General features: G+C 44.3%; 1 protein-coding gene across 1 annotated transcript in view; it reads right to left on the minus strand.

Annotated features, from left to right (window-relative positions):
• samd10b (sterile alpha motif domain containing 10b) overlaps positions 1 to 19527 on the minus strand; it is a 37775-nt gene extending 18248 nt beyond the window's left edge. Inside the window, exons 1-2 of the mRNA XM_036534223.1 lie at positions 19356 to 19527; positions 197 to 378 (exon numbers count right to left, since the gene is read on the minus strand). Coding sequence (XP_036390116.1) covers positions 197 to 378; positions 19356 to 19368 — 195 coding nt within the window. The 5' untranslated portion in view covers positions 19369 to 19527. The remainder of the gene's footprint in view (positions 1 to 196; positions 379 to 19355) is intronic.
• Positions 19528 to 22231: the final 2704 nt, after the last annotated feature.

Below are 22231 nucleotides of genomic sequence, written 5' to 3' on the forward strand. Positions count from 1 at the left end.
TCACAGCAGACTCATCATTCGCTAGGGAGTCTTAACACACAGAAGGAAGAAAACAAATAAAGACAGAGAGAACAAGTGCATAACAAAGTAGGAAAAGAGTTAGAGTAAGAGGTAGAGAGAGAGAGAGAGAGAGAGAGAGAGAGAGAGGGAGAGAGCGAAAGCAAGATGGAGGAGAGGTAAAGGTGAGCGCACGCACCTGCAGGGCCTCCGTCCCAGGCTGCTGCAGCAGCTTCACCGTCCTGCCACCTGCCGACTTCTGGCCACGCCCGTCGTGCCAGGTCAGGCTCCCGCCTGCCTTGCGGGGCAGCTCGTAGTTGAGCTCCTCTGCTGAGACGGTGTGCTCCAGGGCAGTCCGGCAGAAGCTGAAGCTGGACGCAGCTGTGGAGAGGGGAGCGGCAGAGGAGGGGAGATGAGAGTGCTGGTCAGATGCTGTACGGTGGCTATTGGCGAGGAAGAGGCATTACAGAGGTGAGGTGCGTGGCACTTACACACACACACTCACACACACATTAACAAGTAAGTGCACACACACGCACACAAGCACTCGGCTAATTCAATGCACACATGTAGGCACAAATACATACACGCTTGCACATATCTACAAATACGTGAAAGCAAACACACATGCCTGCAAACACACACACACATGCGAGTATGCATACATACATGTATGCACATACAGGCACGCACACATGCATTTACACACATACACATATTACATGAGGCCCCACGAAAGTATGTGATCTCTATCAGAATCCAACATCATGTTTTCTTAGATATATCCTCACAGAGCTCTGCTCACTTTAACAAACCCCAGAGATATTGGTTGCAGTTCAAATAAAAATCAACATCCTGACCCAAAAAAAGGAATCTCCCATATCTATGAACAAGGGAGAAGACAGAACACACACACACACACACACACACACACACACACACACACACACACAGAAGAATCTCTTGATGAAAAGAGACAACATTCACTCACCCTTCATAGTATGGGTGCCATAAGCACACAACATCAAGGAAACTCAAAGATTTGAGATGCCGTGCTAGTATTTTGCTTATGCGCTTAATCATTTGAGAGGCAGCTGCCCGGACGTCACCACAGATAAGACTGTGTCTAAGCCATCATGGCTCAGACCCAAGTCCCTCGTTATCAGACAGAGGAAAACCCACAAGGGCTGTCTCTGCTAATCTCCTCCAAACGCACAGATATCAGAGCCCCATCGGAGCCCTCCTGTCCCCAGAGCAGAGTGGCTCAGGGAACGGAGACACAATCCTGTTTGACACTCTGTGTGTGACCAGGTGAGGTTTGCTCTCTAAAGAAAACAAGACCATAAACATCAACGGGCACACAAATCAAAGAAACAGTTATTTGATCTTTTTGCGTGTTGCTCAGATTCACAACTAGGGTTTAAATGTTTCATAGGCTAACTGTTTTGGAACACAAGGATCTGTGGCTTGCTCTTAATAAAGAGGACTTGACAAGCATGTTGCTTCCTGGACATTCACTGTTGAAATGCCAGGGTGTATTTTAGCCTTTGTGTATCTTTAAATGTTATTTTACAGGGTAAAATTTATGGAAATGAAGGTCTTTTTGAGTATGATCTTTTGTATGTGTGGGTGTATTTGTGCATGTGTGTATTGTGTGTGTGTGCTACATAATGTGTTGATAGTCTTGTTGAAGAAAAAGTAGGAACCCTAGATCAGGACATGAGTGGGAAGCCAAGAAGCATTGTGGGAATTCTTTCCTCTTCTCATTAAGGGCATCCAAAATCTGCCACCTGCAGCTAGAACAGAGGCAGTTACCTGTCAAGTGTGGTTATACCCCTATTCAGCAATGATTGTGACTGACGTAGTGCCGGAGTCAAACTTGTGACTCTCAACACTGTGACATTGCCTCCTCTGTGCTCAATAACATATTTACTCATTTACTCATTCATTTAAGTGAGTCGCTTTATTCAGTACATTTGCTTAGATAAAGACATGCACATAACCCTAAAGATGAGCTTATGAGGAGCATTAACCTTAAATTGAAAAGCTCAAAAGGGTTCCTTTTCTTCTTGTGCTTTTTTCAGAAGATCCCGCTCAGTGGGCCCTCTTATGTAAGCACTTCTGGCATCACTAATGTGATTACCACTATAGAGAGCACTTGCCAAGTGCAAACATTTAATGAAGGGTAAAATATGATACCAACGTGTATTAGACATGAGAGCTAAAAGTGGAACAGCCCATAATAAATACTACATTAATCTGGTTTCCTAAAAACCCACAATGGGCAGGCGTGGTAATGCACGCTTTTCATAAAGTTTGTGTCTGTCTCTGTTTCTCGAGTGGCACTCATGGTGAAATCTTCCCTTGCAAAGGAGGTCATAGTGGCATTGTCTGAGACTAAAGGAGTCTTCGGTCTGAGCTCATCTCACTTTCTTTGACATGAAGCAGCTTAATGCACAAGTACGCAATTCCCGGCAAGGATACCAGTCCGTGGAAGAGCCATTACACCATCCACACCTGCGACACCAACTACTAAACTGAGGGGCAACAGGTGCCGCTCTTAAAATGTCTTTAAACTTTGCTGTGCATCCATTGGGAACTTACATGGCAACCTTCCAGTGCCATGGCCAACAGTTGCAAGGTCACTGAATCCATGAAGAACATTTACGTCTCCTGAAACTGAGGCGAGGCAAATGGTGAGCACCTTGGTAAAAATGCACCACTTTCTCAACGATACATGAATAAAGAAGAGACACCCTGACAAGAACATGAATAAAGAAGAGACTTCGTGGAAAGGGTAGCGCTGTCATGAAGCACATGACTCTAATGAAAACTTCTCTCTACATCAAAGCCTGGATACGGTTCATGGTGCAATGATAAAAAAATAAAGAATAATAGAAAAAAAACTGTCAAAGAGCACTGATGCGTTTTACTCTCTCCCCCTGCGTTGTCATCGGCTGGCAAAGCTGTTGGTTGTGTGCAGCAAAATAAGCGTCCTGGCCTCATTACTGTCTGTCAGAGCTGAAGGGGCAAGGGTAAGGAAATGCTCTTCAACCCCATGCCTGCCAATCATCCCAAGGTGGGAGGGAAGAGAATGATGTGCACTTCCTTGGTTGACCTGTCAAGGAAACTGGAGAGAGGGCAAGAGAGTTGTGTCTATCACCCAGAAACCTTATAATCACTACAGGGTGGGAGGAGGAGTCATTTCAACAGCATACCTGTCAATCAGTCTATTTTGGGTGGAGATAGAGTGATATGCTCTTTGTCAGCAAATCTGTCAATCAGCCTGTACTGGGTGGAGATAGAATGATATACTCCTCGCAAGCAGACTTGTCATGCATTCCCATAGCAAGTGGGTATAGGGTGTCATGCCTTTCATTGACACACCTGTCAATCAGCCCCAGGAGGGTGAGTCTGACCCAGATTGGTACCCACAGCTTGAGGGGTCTTGCGTAGAGGCTGCTGTACTTGTGCACCTCATCTGACCTTGGGTTCCAAACAGCCATTTAAACACAGGCCAGTCATCAACAACAAATACAAAAACCCTCATCCATTGCCACCTCTTTTCATCTATCCTAGCAAAATGATTAGAGGCCCGAAAACTAATACGAACAGGCACAAGTGGGCAAACAGAATGCTTAAAAATCCTCCATTACAAGAAATTCATGTGAAACTGGGGATTTTAAACTTCCTTTGAGCTTGCCAAATCTGGTGTGCATAGGCCTTTAAAAAATCCTACCACCAAAAACGAGATTTGCTTACAGACTGTGGAAAAAGCTTTGCACAAGGGTCCTCAGAAGTCACAGTTTGAAGAGCAATCACTGGCGGGGACAAACTCTTTCCAAGGACAGTGCTCTGTGTAGGCGTGCAGCACAGTGTGTCCCTTTCCAGATGAAGTGTTTATCTGTGTTTAAAGTTGGATTAAAGGGTTTATTCCGTTTTAAAGCCCATTTTCTTGTTATTACCTCAAATTCTTTTTGAGGGTGAAGTCATTTTGGGCCCGTTGCTTAATCCTGGAGACCCAGAGACTCCTACACTTGCAGAGATTTAATTAAAATTCCCTCCCTCTAATGACCAGATATTTCTGTGGAACAAAAAAAAACCCCAAACATCTTTTCTATTTCAGATGGTGTTTTAATGGCTTTCTGTCCGCTTACTGCCCTCTATCCATTTGTCGAATAAACCTGAGTTATTTCACATCCATCTGATTAAAAGATTCATTATAATTTGGAGCCTTGGTTTTTAATTTTCACTTGAATAAGCATAAAGGCATGCAAGTCTTCAGTTGAGGTGAATATTGAATAAAACCTTGCAGCCCTATTTACAAACTTTAATTGAATTTCATACTTGAACCCTTCAGCTTCTATGACATCACATAACCCCCCTCATAGATCTTCTTAACGAGAGCCAATTGAAATTAATGATCTGTATTACCACTGACATCAGTGTTTATGTTCATTTGGTGTGGTCAGTGTCACTATGGTTATGATTGAAGCTCCAGTGATTTACCCCGCTCTACATACATAACAGATAAGCTTGGACCACTGCCACTATTTCCTACTGACCTTCGCGTAATTGATGTTATTTTAACTACTGTCCTTCTCAATAAAGAAAAGGACTTTATGACACGGACAGACTGGAGATGTTTCATCTAAATTACAGCCTCATGTCCAGAGTTGGATTTATGCGGTCTTTGACGACTGATACAAAGAAATGGAATTGACTCGGCACACAAGACAAGTAACATGAGCCGGACGCAAAACCGGATCTGTGGTGAAAAGACACTGAACAGCGAGAGTAAACCACCTGGGGTCTGACTCAGATGAATGGGGTTTATACATCCCCTCCCTTCTCCCAGAGCCATTGACACGGACCAGTTCACAGTGTCAGGGAAGAAGTTCTCAAAATCCCTACAGAATATTCTTGGCTATGTCAGAGATTTTGAAAAAAAAATGCAATTTGTACAGGTTTCAGGGAGGTCATAAGGAATGGCATCCTGTGGCTCATAACCGTAACCGCAGGTTATAATTTATTCCTAAAAAGAGAGCATTCTATCTTTATTCTCTGGGCCTTTTTTCCCCCAAAAGCTTGAAGCATCAGATATACCTTCAATTTATGTCTTTTTTCAGCTCGGACTCATGGCAGACACCATGCTCTAAAAAATATGCATTAAGATTTGAGAGCACGTTAATCATGTCTTCCAGCAGACCTAGCCTTGCGAACCATCTTCCCAAAGCCTTTCATTACTATACCCTCACTGACTTTTTTTTTTCCAAAACCCTGCTGCACTCCTCACATAAGCTGTGAGTGGCCAAAATATTATCTCACATTAATTTCACACTTCTGTTGCACATTAAATACAAAGACCTAAATATAGAGCACAAAACACTGCCGAATAATAGCCTCTCAACAGCTAAATCCACCTTTCGTTAAAACATGTCCCTCAGCTAATGGGCCCGGTCCACATCGGCTCTGTATTTACTGTGGAGAATCCTATGGGACCTATTTCTAACCCTAGGAAAGAAGCATAAAATCATTTGATCTTGACAGAGCGGTCGTAAGAACTGAGGCGCTGGAGTGAAGTGGTTTCAAACCCCCCAGGGGCTCCCATAGTGCACTTCTCCATTATCCATGCGGAAATACTGTACAAGCAATCACAGTAAAAGGACTAAAATCACACTACGAAAACTCTCAAGGCAAGGAATAATTTCCTCTCTCCCTCAGAGACCTCAAATAAACACATTACGTCCAAATGTTGTATCAATCACAAAGCAGCTTTTCAGTCAGGGTAAAAATCAGGTGCAGCGTTTGGCAGTTGCTGACCTCGGTGACCCCTGTACCTCCAGGTTTCTCTGTCTCTCTGTCTCTCTCCCATCTCACCTTCCAGGGAGAGAAGGGGGAAACCGGCAAGCCAGCTGTCAGTGGAGCGTTTATTTTCAGCTCATCAGAATACTGGAGGGTGAGACGACCCTCCGAAGAGCTGCAATGTCACGTACTGCACACGCTATCGATTTGCCCACTGTATTTGATAGCGCAGAATTGGGTTCCGACCAAGGGTGAGCTCTCCCTTGTGCACCCCCCCCCCCATCCCCCATCAATTGTTGCTTCGCTGTCCCCTGGCACAACCATCGCCTCAGTGCCAAGTAAACCCACAAACAGCTGAGCTGGACTGCTTGTGTCTTCAGGTACTCTGGAACAGGTTCAAAGGGTCATGCATAAAGACACAGAACCTCGCCTGCGTGCCTGGTCAGTGCGCGCAACAAATATGAGCTGACAGGCTGAGAAAACTCAACCTCTCTGACAGCAGATAAGTCCAGCCAGCCTAAGATTAATGTCAATGGAAAGACTGCAGTGCTGAGCTTATCCCTATTCAGGGTGGAGCAATGTCTGTCTTCACCTTAAAAGCATATAAGCAGCTTACGCTTAGGTAATAATCACAAAAAATATAATCAACAATCACAATAAAAATGTTTTGATCTCCCTGAATTATTTGTGAAAGTCAATGTCTATGGTGTTGAGTGCTATAGTTTGAAACTTCACAAACCACGTTACACTGTTCAAATGGCTGGATGATTTACTCATTAAATTGCACCTTTAGAGGCTCACTGTGGCACGGTGACACACAATAACATTCCCTTCCTCTTCAAGCAGATCTAGGAGCTCCTGCTTCAGCAGCACTATGCTGCAAGCCTTTCCAAAGGTCTGTCAAGTATGAATGAGCATCTCTGATTCACAAACCCGGGACTTTTTCCAGATTGCGGCCAGCAATGGGGAGCAACAAAAAAAGAGAAAAAAAAAACAGAGAGAGGTTTCCAACGGCACCGTCTGTGCATCCACCAATTAAAGCGAGCTCACCGCCAAGCCCCGCGACTGGCTTTGCTGCATCCCTGCCGGCCGGGTCTCTGCTTCTCGCTGTTTTTGTGTCCAGATCCAATGCCCAGGACTGGCCAAAAGCGCATCGAAGTCAAGCTTCCCCATTGTCACCCCACAAGAACTCCATCTAAACCTCCAAACAGAACTCAGGGCGCCTTCCCATGCCCACCGCAAACAGATCCCCCTCCATGAATCCCAACTGATTGGCGTTGTGTAAGGTACTTGCATAATGGCACCCCTTTACTTCCAATGAAAGTCAGAGAGGGAGGAAAACTTTTGGCAATGTGCATTCCCTGGCTGGTGACCTCATGTAATGTTTCTGAATAATTCAGAGCAGCAGACTAAACATTAATTGCACAGTGAATTTCAACTTGGCTTGAAAAAATCACTGAACAGTCGCTCAGCTCACATCTTTGCAGACAAACTCCATAATGATGTATATACCAAATAATTGATGAGAATCTCTTGTTTGAAATTGTTTTAAAAGTCCCTTCAAGTGATCCCTTCTCCCAATAGAAGAATTCATGTACAAAAATAACGCCAATTGCGGTGCATAATTTTCCCGCCTCGGCCAGACTGGTCCTCATGTATTTTTCATGGTTTGTTTATCTTTCCCCTTGGCTGGAGTCGTGGACGTCTAAATGTGCGTTGGCACGTCAGGACACGCTCACCCACGCTGCCCCGAAACACAATCCCATGGCAGAGCAGTGGTACAGGAGCGCCCTTACCTCACTAAGGCTCTGAATCGGAGGCGCCACTGAGCCACGCATGAGATGAACGATGCAACTTTAGCTCATACAGGGGCTTGAGAGTCTAGGCTGCATATCTGAAATAAGCAGACGGAGAGAGCTCTCTACACATTTACAAGTCTCTAACCTGTAAAAAAGGGGGTGAAATACCATGCTGCAGTTTAATCAGTAATGTAATTCTAAAGCTGGTGGGGGGAGGCAGGGGTCTGGGAATGGAGTGAAACTTCCGTGGCAACAGCACATAGTATCATTGTGATGAATGTGGCGCAGCCAGACTGATGCCTTTCTAATAGTGTGCATTCATCTGTCGCTCACTGGACTGCTTCCCTGTGGAGATGGAAAGGGGAGTGGAGTAGATCACGGAGCGTCACACTCCCGACCAATCAATAAATATTACCATGGCGTGCTCGGGTAAAACGAGTGGGAGTTGGATTGGCCCATCATTCAATACTCTCTGCTGGTGGTTTATTGAGTGCGTATTGAGTGCTGTGAGCCATGGCGCAAATTTCTCATGGGGGATAGGGAAAGGGGTGGTGCCATAGCTCACAGTGGGAAAGCAGGTTGCTAGGAGGTAGCTCAAGAGGACCGGGCATCTACAAATAGACACGTCCCGAAGTTAAACAGTCCCTAACCGGGACCAGGCTGGCTCATTCCCTATTCGAGGAGTGGAGAGGTTATTATCATGTCTGGCAATCGGTCAAGATGCGATCGTGTGAAAAGACATGAGGACCTTTATTTCAGTTTCACTTATTCTCAGCGAGGAGCGCTGAGGGGAATCAGCTGGCGCAGAAATGATCGTAATGCAAATAATAAATCAGGGCTAAGCTGGCAAACGAGTGACTCAATGTCTGAACATCCAGAAACCCGCAAGCTGTTCCACATTACACATCATTGGTAGCGACTTAATCAAACTTCAAAGAATTGATTAAAATGCGAACTGCTACAGATACGGTTTGTCTGTGCAGTATGGTGCTGTGACCCAATCAAACCCGAAATCTTCAAGCCGTGCAGCATAAGGCATGGTGCTTAAATGGACAGTGAGCGATCAGTTGTAAATATTTGTCTCCGAATACAGAAGCTGTGTTCCTCAGATTTCACTGCTGGCCTCAAGGCAGGGAGGGGTTGAGGGAGGAGATGGCATCTAGGAGGAAAAAAATCAGAAAGCCACTCAACTGATACCGAGAGCAGAGGCATGACCGAGCCACCCGCTATCTCCAGGGCACCAGGCACGCCGGGTGGAAGCAGTGTCACGTCAGTGCATCTGGGAGAGGGCTGTCACATCCCAGTACTCTCGTAAATGCTTGGGTCTGAAACTGGACAGACATGCAGAGAGCACCGGGGAACGATCTGGGATGACAAACAAACATGGAGGCTCTGCGAGGCGCATTCGGAGGCCAACAGGGATAACAGACAGCCTGGACGGCGTGTGGAGAACACAGATAACAAACAAACCCAACAAAAGAATAGGGGAAATTAACACTGACATTCCCTTCCGCACAGTGGAAACAGAGTATCCTCCTGGGTGCCGTGATCTAGCGGGGGCTCAAAGCAAGAGGTGGTGAGATGGTGATTGGTGGGGGCAGTATTTAGGGGGCTACAAGTCAGTGTCAGTCTGGGACAGCACCAGGAAATAGCAATCCCAGCTGATGCAATGTGCACTCTCACTGAGAAAGCTGAGAGTGCGCCCCCTTTTCGTTTTGATTTCGCTCCTCTCCAGAGAGGAACACCGATACCCCCAGCAGCGCGAGGGATGGGATTGGGCTCTTCCGTGCCACGGTGAAGTCAGCAGCAGAGCCAGGCGAGGTCCTGGTGCTCTGACCTTCAATTTGTCTGCCCAGTCAGCCCTGCTAATTTGCCTGACTCCTTTTCAGCTCAGGCAGCCTCTTCTGGAGCGATTCCATTGGCCCGTCCCACGCCGGTGGCCTTCCGCGGGCGCCGTTAAAGCGACAACTCTTCGGCAGCAGGCCAGACAGTTTACTCTAATTTGAGTGAAATGGGGGCGAGATACAACAAATTACTTGGTAAGCATAAAATATGTTGTTTTGTCGAAAAAAAGAAAGAACACTTGGGGGGAAAAAAACAAAACGAAAAAACATCCGTGTAATCCGTGTCTCTATGCCCATCTAGCTAGGAACCAGCAGTCTCTCTGTATGCAGCAGCCAGTCTATGTTGCTGAAGAGTCAAACGAATTCAAGCTAACCTCTTGGATCCCTCTGTTCAAAGCAGTTTCCCCTCCTGTCTCTGAGTTTTGTTGCGCTTTTTCCCACTCTTCCACCGGCTTAATTGCCGTGCTATCAGCTTGGTGCGTGCTCTGTTTGCTTTAGCCTGTCCGTCTGACAGCTCAGCCAATTACCCCAACAATTTGTTGGCACTGGGGCCCGTGAGCTCCCAGGTAACAGGCAGGCACCGACCGTTTAGAAATGAAAGAGAGGAAATCAAAGCGCCGGGCCCCAGCACTCCTACAACGCCGCTGGCTGCGCCTGCCCGGGGCCCGGCATTTCCAGCGAGGTCCACCCCCTCGCTTTTGGTCCTCTCCTGATCCCCGCTCCCTTCCGTTCTCACCTGCTGCTATGTTGAGAAGAAGTGGCAGAATGGGCTTTTTGTGCGCTGACCACACTGCCTAATTCCATTACATCACCCCTCTCTAACCATAACTTCCCATGTTGGGCCTTTTGTATGAGCGCCAAAGGCCTTTCCGGACATGAAAGGCATTCTCAGGGTCCTGGCGAAAATCCGTGAAGAAAAATGAATTTCTCCTGCTGTGCTGATTAGTATACATTGTTATACCTGGTTTACTAATGCAGAATATTTTCCATGAATAGAATATGCTCCAACACACATGAGCACACGCACACACACACACACACACACACACACCACATCTCCAATACCCAGTTGCAATGCTGTCTATTAGCTGTCCGGCTGCCAATTGTCCACAAACCTGCTCAGTGTTTTCAGCTTTTATTAGTTTATGCCATCAGAAAAGACTGACTGCTCAATACTTTGTTTTTCCAAGTCAGATTAAATGCCAGAATCACCAAGGCGATGCAACCGCTCATCCACAACCTGAAGGGTATCTGCTCTGAGAGACAGCTAAATTTAATGTTTAAAAAACTTCCACAGCCCGTCTGTTCTGGCTGTAAAGTCTTACACTATTAAAGCATACTGCAGCACTTCCTGCTTACTACACAGTTTCCTCAGTGTCTTCTCAGCCCCAGAATAATGATTACATGAGTATATCTCAGCACCTTTGAGAAGAACATAAAAACTGAGTGCCTGGCTACAGCCCAGTGCTAGGGAGGTTTTTCCTTCACAGCCAAGAAATTGCAGGCCACGCCTCCTCTTCTCAATCTCTCCCCACAGAATCAGTGTGTTAACAGCAAACCAGGTCCTTTTGTGGTCCTTGTCTGCGCGGTCCCTGTAATTACATTTCACAGTGGTGACAAAGCGAAGCCGAATAGGCTCATCTCCTACTTCTCACTTCCAGTTCGTTGGCCACGTTTGTCATTTATTTTACAGTCACTCCACTGCCATTAATCCTCAGATCAATGAAATCCGCTAATTTGAAGATTTTCGCCCATAACGACAGGAGACAAGTGAGTGGCCGGCCGCAGCGAGAAAAATGCCAGCACACTGAAGGAGGCAAAGTGTAATTAGTAAAATGTACATATCATGTAAGTACATTTTGTTCACATTTTAGTGATTTTACATTTACAATTACCATAAATTTATCATTTTTACGTCCTAAAGCCAACAATTTCCCCAATAAAATGTAAAAAAAATTGTCAGGGTTTTGTCAAGTTGTTTGAATAATTTCATCACCTGTAAGTTTAGAAGTTTGATACATACTCATACAAACACACACACACACACACACACACACACACTCATATAAACACACACACATTCATATCAGGTAAAGAGCGTGCATGTGTGCATATTTCTGGCATCCCGCTCTGTGCATTTTGCTGGATGCTGGTGGTATCCACAAGCTGCTGCTTTGAGTCAACACCTCAATAGGCAGGCAAACAAGTTGAGAACTTCGATCTCAATCTGAGCCAGTCTAAGAACACAAGAGTAATTAAAAAGTGGACTTAGCATGTTGTGCTTAGCGAGATCAAAGAAAAGGGCTCAATGGTCTATAGATTAGAGAGGAGGAGGCTGTAAAATGCATCATCCTCTGTCTACTGCTTTGGGCCCTTGTTTCTCAAGTGTACTCCTGGGAAGCTGCTCCTAATTAATTAAGTAAACACATAAAGGGAAACATAGAGGAGTGATCTTATTGATTTCTGCTTTTGGTGAATAAAGCTAATTAGAGCAACCAAGAGTCAGATATAATCAACCACTGGCATATTACCTTGAAGAGTTCTTTCAGCAGATTAGTAATAGTTTATTTATTGTATCACTACATTGAAGAAAAAAAATCCCCCAAATCCGAGGTGATGCAGTAATTGCATATGCTGGATAATTATCATGTTAATGATGAGGCTGGCATGCCAGAGGATAATTAGATGGTTCGGTCCTCATCGGCAGTGCAGAGCCTTCACCTTTTTTTGATGTTAATGCCACAATAAGGGCTCGTTTGGTCTCAGTTGGTCTTTGCCTAATCAGAGCTGATCTTCACTGAGGTCTCTTAGCTCTGAGTCTCATCGTTGTGTCATGAGCTCCTTTCAGCCAAGGATACACACATACACAGACACGCTAGCGTGCATAAAAACATGCACACACATGCACATACACTAACATTCCTCAAAGTTTAATCTTTAGTTTTTATTTTTCAGTAAGATTATGTAATGAACAGCACTAAATAAATAATGTACTGTGTCCCCACTCATTGCATCAGCAGTAACCTTGAAGGGTGTGCCATGGTGGGTGAGAGCTGAGATCCTTTTTAAAAAAGAGGGTAGGTTTACTTGCAAGATCAAAAGCAAAATGGGATATGGCTGAAAAATATTTTTTTTTTCTATACAGGCTCTACAATCACCCGTAGCCCTAATTAAATACAAACATGAGCATCTGAGGGAAGCCCTGCACGCAGGGCATTCTTGTACCTGTCGAACCCTTCCATTTTTTCACTGAACAGAATTACAGTCCAACTGGCTGCACTACACATCCACACACTATATAGAGGCGAAGAGCTGTAATTTCCCCAACAGCAAATCCCTCCTAATCCACCACTGAGGTACTGGTCTGGCCTAAGTTTCCCCGAAAGCAGGTCAAAAAGGGCCCAAATATCCCAGAGCAGCTTGGCACAATGCTCTGAGGGATTCCCACACACAAAAAAAATCAAAGATTAATGTGAAAAATAGCATAGTTCATTTGTCGTTGTTTTTCAAATTGTTCATGATTATAGACGGTTAAGCCAGAAAACATTTGTCCATCTGTCAAAACCACAGTTGGAATCATCCACAGAGGACGAAAAGACAGTGGAATCCTGAGACCAAGAAACTCACATGCCAACTGGACTGAAATAGTATCAGAGGGTTGCAAATCCTGGGAAAGCCACTGGCTGTTGCTTTACTCTTGAGCATGCTGAACTCAAGCATACCTACCTTCTTCAGTATATAGCCACCTGTATATATGGGTAATGTACGAAAACACACCAGGCCGTAGTATGCACAGTATGTTCATATAGTATATGAGGCAATTAATTACTACTAAAAATTCACTTCCACCATATGTTTCTTCCATATGCAGCACCTCTACCCAGCGTCTCCAGGTTGTCAACAGTGTGTGCTAAACATTCCCATTTTCCATATGTTACTGGGAGATATCAAACTAGCGTGACCGATTTTGACTAGCCTCAATCGAAGGCTCGTGGAACTCGTGCAGGGGTCTGTGAGCTTTCTGGGAGGTGGCGGTTCATGAGAGGTTGGCAGCCTGGAACTGAAACCACCTCAGCAATATGCTCCCCTTCATGGTGTGTTTACCCGTCATGGAGAAAAAGTGCAGAATCCTGATGTGTGTGTGCACGCTCCACCCCCCCACTCCCCACCCCCACTGCCTGCTTTCTACTGACACGCCAAATTGAAGGCCCCATTTGTGCTGTTGTGACACTTCTAGGCAGCTGTAAAGAAGTGTCATTAGGGACCGTGCAGAAGCAAGAGAGGGAGGGAGAGAGAGAGAGAGGGAGGGAGAGAGAGAGAGAGAGAGAGAGAGAGAGAGAGAGAGAGAGAGAGAGGAGGGAGAGAGGTGGTGCCTTGCTGAACCCCTGCTGTGAAATGAGGGACTGATTTCCACACCCTCCATGCTCAGAAATGTGTTAAGTATACAGTGCACCCAACTGGAAAAAGGACTGCAGGTAAACTGCGTTTTCCAGGCTCTCGCACACTGTAATGCGAGAAGTGCCTTTCTGTGAGAAAGACCATCACTTAGCTACTCTGCTCAGCGACGGCAGCCGATAATTTTGCCACACTCAAAGGAGCCAAAGGGGTCAGGCGGTTCGGCATGCGTTCTGTCCGCGTTCAGTAAAAACTCCAACTGCCATCTGTACATATCTTTGCCTCCTCCTGCGAACCCTGAACAGGAAACGCTAACGAGCAATCCCAGCATCTGTTTCCCTCTCCTGTCTGTGTTGTGCTGCTCCAAAAAAGACAGGGGACACTGATCTCCCAGGTTTTCTTTGTTGAGACACCAAAGCCGGTGAACAGCGAGGCGTCCATTACCTTCAAACAGAATTGTGAACCGTGAAGCCAACAGCAATGACTGCTCACTGAGGATTTCTGATTTCATTGCATTTATTTTCCCCATTATCTACAAGGCATGTTGATGTGGCATGTGGACGGTAATACAAATTCCCACTATGCATTCAAAGAAGGCAACTCTACTCTCAAAAGCATGGAGCATTTATCAATGGGCATCATCTAACATGAAACCTTAATGGGCTCTCTCCAGCCTGGACACTAATGACCTCAAAAACGTACAGTACAGTTAGACACTAGGGGTGGGTGTTTGTTAACAAGGAACACAATTACCTAGATTAACAAGACACATCATTCAAACGCAGGCTCCCTGGTTATTAACTCAGTAATGAATTCATTTGGTTATTCATTTATTTCTGAAGTGGTGCTACAAGTCCATGAAAGGATCCCTTCTTTCCTAATTGAAACTGAGGGATTAGTGAACAGGACAAGACGTGGAATGTGGAGGGGTTTAAAGCTAGCAGAGAGTGATGGCTTTTTGGACCGTTGCTTGTTGGTTCCCTATTGCTCCCATTCAGCCGGTGCCCATGTGCCAACCTCCTGAGCATGGATGGAATATGTCAAGGACTCATCAAAATGAACAATGGTCTTGGACCTATTCCACATGCAGCCCACCCCTTCATGCCACAACATATTTAAGGATGACAGGAGAAAATGGAAACAGATTAATTTCAAATTCCATAACAATCATGGCCCATCTTTCAGGGGTTACACAAATGCAACATAATGCATTATTTTGACTTTCTTTGAAGTGGAAAACAGGAAACAGTGACTTCAGGCCACTGGCTTCCATCAGGTCAGTAGAGAGGGCCACAGGAATAAAAAAAATTATGTCTAATTAATATCACCCTCTCAGCAATTTCTTGTTCGAACATTTTTTTCACTTACTCTGAGCAAAAATCTAATTAAAAAGAGATATTGGATACGGCCCTGTGCGCTCTTTAATGTGAGACGGGCATGGTGCGGAGCATCTTGGACCCTGAATGAGACTGGTGAAGTGGAACGAGCAGGAAGGCGCACTCCTTGAAGACAAGAAGTAAAGAGAAACAGAGGAACAGGGAGGACGCTGGGGGGCCGACAAGCCGACGGTCTTCTCTCAAAACAATTATTTGAATCTGAACAAAGCTAATACCTAACCCAAACACTGCCCACCTTGGTTAAATCAGCCGTCACTCTAATCTGGAAGGTAGCCTGTAATGCCGCATGGGCACGCACTGCTGTCGGAGACGACTGTTGATTTATGCCGAATGGATCTCTCCCTCCCACCTTTAATCAAAGCACCTAAGCCCCCGCGGCTTATGGGCAAATGTTTCGCCGACACACCCTCGATCCAGCCTGCATGATGGCAAACACAGGATAATCCATGGAGCCAGATGCTGCCAGACTACTGCCGCCAGACACCGCTACTCCAGCGCTGAGCAGAGGTCAAGGTTCACACTGTGCCATTAGACCAAGTAGAATAAGAGAAAGGGTACCAAATGCATTCATTTTTTGGCATCAGTTTATTCAGTTCCAGGGCATATGACTAAGTTCAATTCATTAACATTGCATAAGATCATGCGATACACTCTTACTGTATGCCTTCCAGTGTTGCAAGCATGGCTTGATTCTCTGTATGTGCGATATGAAAATGTCTCAATTTGCAGCTGAAATGGGTTTACCAGCCATGGGGGAATTAATTCACCCTCCGCGAAACAGCACATTGATAAACTACTCCTCCTTTTTCAGAAACTATAGCTATTCATGACAAGTATGTGTTAATCTATCAGTTCTGTCAATTGTATGACATTCATCTGGGCAAAAGATCATAGTGTACGTGGGGAGGGGCATGGTAGGGGCAAAAGCTACTTTACTGTTCAAAACCATTTCAAGAGGACTGGGGAAAACCTCCATGGACCGGTAAGCCTCCAATGCAGACCCCGGTGGTATTTTGAGCTCCAAGCTCGGCCCAGCAAGGATGCAGAGAGCAGTCTCTGTGCTTCCCTCCCTCTTTGTCTGTGGCGGAGTGGCCGGGTTTTATTATTGCACTGGCGCTCAGCAAGGAGTTCATAGCCTCTCCTGTCCAGCTGCCATCCGAATCAGTGTGACAGGATAAGAGGATGAGCCAGACTGGATATCCAAGCCAACAACGGGACACAAATTGAGGCCGCTGCTTGTCGCCTGCTATGACAAAAGGGCCCCAGGGGGGCGTGCTGTGGGGGGAAAATGGGCAATCCCCTCGACGTGAGATCAGAGGCCATCATCTAGCATGGAGCAGCGATGCAGGCTACAGTGAGAGAGGGTCATTGCGCGTGAACGCTATGATTTAGCTCAAGGTGATGCAGCTGAGGACAGGGAACAGGGGGTGGTTGGACGCAAGTGCTCACAGGAGTCTGGCCCAACATCCCTGACAGTGGTCACCCCTGAGGGCCCCCTACCATATTTCAAAGTCTTTCAAAAGGAACCTTTTGGGAGGGCCACCAAATGGCCACTGAAGCATCCTGCTGACAACAGTGAGAAAGTCAGCAACACTGACAGCAGCAAAGAAACAAATGTTTATGTTTAGATAGAAAACAATGACTTCTTCCCTTCATAAGCTTATCCTATCGGTAGCAGAATTAGCAGCGACAGACATTCAGTAACAGGGTCATTATTTGGAATCTGCAGTTAAATTAGCAATCCGTCCTGTTTCACTTAGTTTGACCCTTTACATAAATGAACAAATGTGTGTTAATTTGAGAAAAGAACTCAATTTTACAGGTCACACCCCTGCTAACTGTATGTTGTCTAATGACATGCAGACTACCCTAACAGCTTAAACTGCTTAACAGTGCTTTGAGGTAAAACTTCCCAATCATCATCAAGGCGGCAGTGAATGAACCAGAACAATTTCACCATTGCCAACAGGGTTGTGTGTTGTCCAACGAGTAAACAGATGTGTCACCTCCCATTGAATGTCGTTCAGGACATTAGAGGGAAAGAACACAGCATTTGTCTTTGGGTTGAGAAACCCCACCCACCCTGCCGAACAGCCACTGTGCCTCAGCGCCAGTGTGCCCAGGTTCTGTGCCATTTCCCCTCCCCCTGCGTGTATGTGCTCCTCAGTAAATGAAAGATCTATCATTTGCTACACAGCCTGCTGGATCCACTCGTGTCCCTTCCCTGTGAAAGCGAAGGGGGACTTACACACAGCTGAGCCAGCCGCTCTTTGATAAGGCAAGCCTGACGGCTGCATCATTGTGGGCACAGGGGAAAAAACACGCAAATTTAAAACAGCAGTATTTACATTTCTTATAAATTGTGCATTGGTGTCTTGCTGTTTGACAGCACAGCTTGAATACATGGACATTTAGCAATCCAGTAGTCCACATGTTGGACAGATGGGAAATGCCCAACTGGTATAGAGAAAACAAGCTGAATAACATACATATATGCTCTGTGGAGTGTTAAGAGTTACATTTATCCAAAACACTTCCTTGTAATGAACTCAGAATATCTCTTGAGAAAGAGATATCGTCACTAATTAATGTTACAATACCATAATCTCAGAGTAATGTCACTGCTCTAGGGTCTATATTAATTAGTAATGGTTAAAAAAACTATAGTTTAATTATAAATTACTGAATATGTTGCCTTGAAGTACCTGTGCAGTCAAATGGATTCAAAACAAACCTGTTTCATAAGCCAAAAAAACCCCTACAAAATCATACATTACTGGATGTGCCTACACCGCAACCATATTTATTTTCTCTTTCCACATTTACTGGTTTGTAACCAGACCAAGTGAGGACTGTCAGAACTGTGTTAAGTACTATAAAACTGCCTCCATATCTGTTTGGATACATACATTTTGGTACAGCAGTAAAATTGTTCACAGTACAGAAGTACATTTGGTGTAATGGTACATTACAGCTGAGTGAGATGAGTTATACCAGTAAAACATTTTGGTAGAAAAAACACAGGAAGTTTTTTTTTTTTTTAACAAACACTGTCTATAACAAATATGTGTGTGTGTCCAAAATGGGTCACTATTTTTATTACCATATCTGCACCCTGCACCCTATGTTGCTTTCCATTTCAGCACCACATCTCTCCACTGTGTCCCATTCGGACCGGTGCGCTTGCGCTCAATGTTCTGTGAGCTGAATGTGTCCTCGCTAAACAATCACAAAATCTGAGTGTGGGAATATAATGTTTATTCAGTCATCCGGGGATGTTTGCCTGTCTGTCATGTAAACACATAAGTGAACTTGCGCTGTTGGAAAGCCTATAATAACAATGTCAGCCTCTGTCAGTTACGTGTATGCAATTTTCGTGTATTAGATCAACCTTCTCTTTGGGATTATAACTACAAAATCATTTTCGCGTGTTCGTTAATCGCCCGAATAGAAAAATGTAAGTGCAAATTTTTCAGTTTCACCAAAATGTTGCATAAATAATAAAATAACCAGATGTTCCAGTGCCTTGTAACTTTTGAGCCGTATTTTCGTGGTTTCTGTCAGGTAGTGAATTCCACATGCTAATATTTTCTGCTATGATACTGTCTGTACACAATGTTCACGTATGTTTTCATGCTGGCGGGCTATATTTAACAGAGAAATAGCAGAAAAAAATGTTCCTAGACAGCAATTTAATGTGCATCTTACATAAATATATATACATACAGTATCGTTAGTTATAGCTCGTTAACCAACCAAACATAACTAAAACGGACATTACCAACTAAGCAAAAAAGCAAAAGCATTACAACTTTCTAAAAACTAGGCTACGAAATATGCTAACGACTGCCTCTTCAAAACTGATATTGATATGTCGTTTTAATATTACGTTAATAAGTCAAGCGTGAAATGACAACAAAAGAAATGTCAGCCGACTGTTGTCAACGACTGTTCATGTGTTAATTATCCTTACCATGACGCTATCTATCAATATTTTTAAAAAAGCACTTGTACGTCCCTGTTAGCTTCGTATTGTAATAACTAACATTATTTTAGACAATATTTGGATCTGCGTGGATTTGAAAAGCACGTTAAAACAAATACCATATTCTTCTTACCGTCCACAGCCATGGCAGGTCTCAGTGTAAATCTCTCCGTGATTGTTTCAGAAATAACCTCCCATGCTTTTCGCTGTCTGGCAACGAGTAAGTGGCGACTGCAGGGCTATGCACTCGTGTGTTCCAGTGAGACGGTTGCAACTGGGTAGACGCTTACCCCTCACCGTCCAAGCCCTGCCTATAACTGACTTGACTCCCAACCGTTCGTTCACTTTCATTAAAAAAGCGAGCTGCCGGAAACACTTTCATTTTAACTCCTCCCTTTCATACCTGACCAGCTGAACCAGTGACAGATGGTCAGCCTGCGAGCACCCTGACTTATCTGTTATTTCTCCTTGTTCATCCAGTGAATAATATTAGGAGGAACAACTACCAAGTAAACAGGCTGAATATTCAAAGCGTTCGATCTGTTAGTGTAAGGAACAGTTAGCACGACGTTTGGGAGTCTGCGTTTAGGTGTAAATATCGTTTGAGTTTTAAACTCTGCAGTCTCAATCTGAAAAAAAAAAAAAAAAAATGATAGTTGTAGGAAATCTATTGGTCATGCAACCTCCAGAGAAAGGAACAACAAAATTCGGTTTAGAATAAGGTTTTAACAAATTAAATGGAATTCAATAAGAATATACAACAATCAAATACAACATTTAGTTATATATTCTGGACTAATAATGAGTCTTACAAACACTGTGATATAAACAGTGATATAAACTGTTTAAACAGTCATATAAACACTTCAATGTGAATGTTTCTATGGTAGCTCATTTCAGCTAGTGTTTTGCCTCCTGTGAAACTGATTGGTTCTATGACATTACCACTGAAAGGAGACTCAGGTGGACTGATTTGACAGAATGGTTGTGCATGTGTATGCTAACAGTGTCTTTTGAATGGGTGTGCCAATTTCCGTCTTCATTATGGGCCAGACACCATGTCCGTATAGTAGTGGGGAACAGATATTTTTAAGCCGTTTACCACTGTTAGCAAATTAATGGTTTGATCCACCTCAATCCCATTCAATTGAGCAAACTGGTTCAAAACTGCTCTATGCTGCTGTAGATCTAGATTGCATATTAATGGTTGTAAGCTAGTTTGCAATTTATGCAATAAATAGGGTCTCAGACTTGGTTTTGACCTCATTAAGTAACAATTCAGGTTTACACAGGAAAATGGAATTACCCATATGGCTATCCTGTACTGGCTACACCAAAATAAAGATAAAGGTATGAAGGATTGGAATGGAGGATATGTAAAAATTGGACATTGCAAGTGTTTAGAGAAGTCTGGATAAAGCTAAATTGCATTAAGAAACTTTATGAGGAACATGCAATTACTATGCAATTAACTCTTGTGTAACTATGGTTCAGTATCTTCCATGAACAGAACCTTGATTGTCCATGAGTCAACTTTGACATGGATATCAAATATTCTTTGGAACATCTCCGTCTTATGGATGTGCCTCTTTTTAAGAAACTCACCCTTGGCATGTATCGTAACTGTGCATAAGGAAAAATGTAGTGTTGTATTCAAAGTAAATCTTGCATATGGTTACATTCACATATTCATTTTAGGAGACAGCTGACTTTTGGGTCTTAAAGAGGAAGCATCAGCTCCCCTTTGAATAACAACAATTCTCTCCTCCTGAACACCACAGGGGCAGACAAATGGGAAACGTGACTGACTACCGAAGAAGTGGTCATTGGTAACTGGGGAGAAATGATTCCCTGACAGAAACGTGTGGGTTGTTTAACTGTGCCCATGCTGCACTGGCGCACGATCTGTGTTGCTACACAGGTGGACTGCGTTGAGAGCTGGGCACCCAGCTGGTTCTCCCTTTCCAATAAGCAGAGGGCTTACTCTCCATATAATCGGTGCTATTTTCTGCCGCTTTGAAAATAAAAAAAAGCCCATTGCGAGCTGGCGTGCTTTTTCTAGGGGGAGACTCGTGTATGGAAAAATGAACAGAACGGGCTATTGTTAAGAACAGCAGACAATCAAAGGGAGCTCAGAAGTCTTCAGCAGCAGCAAAACTGCTTTGAGGGCAGGTGCCAAGAACAGAGGATATTTGCAAACATCCAAAGCTCACATCTCTAGCACTTTATGGTGCATTTGTTCTGCAGCAAATGACATTTGCACTGCAGAAATACAGTAGTACTGAGGATGAAAAATAGTATGCAGATGGTAATGTCCAGCAGAATACTATTTGCAATGGTTGTATTAATTAAAGCTGTGGGTTTCAGAAATAAGCAGACAACAGTAGTGCTGTTATGCTCTTTGTTGTACAAAGATCTCAAGTTAAAAGGCTTCAAGAGACAAGACTGTGTGAAGGAGAGGTCTCCCCAGAGCCAGGGAATGAGTTCAGTCAAACTCAAATATGCAGAACAAAGGCCTGACTACTCCACCAAGGGTGAATTCTAACCAATGTTGACAGACAGGAGCACGCATATTGGCGCATCCACACACACACACACACACTCACACACACACACACAGGCACACATGCACAGGCATACACACAGGCACACAATAAAGCCAATATCATATCAAGAAATCTAATTGTATCTCAACAGCAGTGTAAAGGTTTTTAATTCCAAAGTGTCATGTTTCTTTAGCTTTGACACCATTCACTCGTGATGGACCTGTCTGAGCCTGGATGGTTATATAACGTGTCAGATTCAAGATCATAACTACCCTGCACAATAGTCTATTAAGCAGGTAAATATTGTAAAGTGAAATAATACTTGAGGACATGTGACTTGGAGCATTTTGACATATATAGAAGGCCTGTTCATCCCTGGACCCAACACAACCCAACACTGAATGTTCAGGATGTTCTAACCATGTTCAGGATGTGCCAAACAAGCCCGTCAAATAGAAATCAA

The sequence above is a fragment of the Megalops cyprinoides genome, chromosome 7, assembly GCF_013368585.1.
Source record: "Megalops cyprinoides isolate fMegCyp1 chromosome 7, fMegCyp1.pri, whole genome shotgun sequence".
In the NCBI taxonomy this organism is placed as follows: Eukaryota; Metazoa; Chordata; class Actinopteri; order Elopiformes; family Megalopidae; genus Megalops; species Megalops cyprinoides.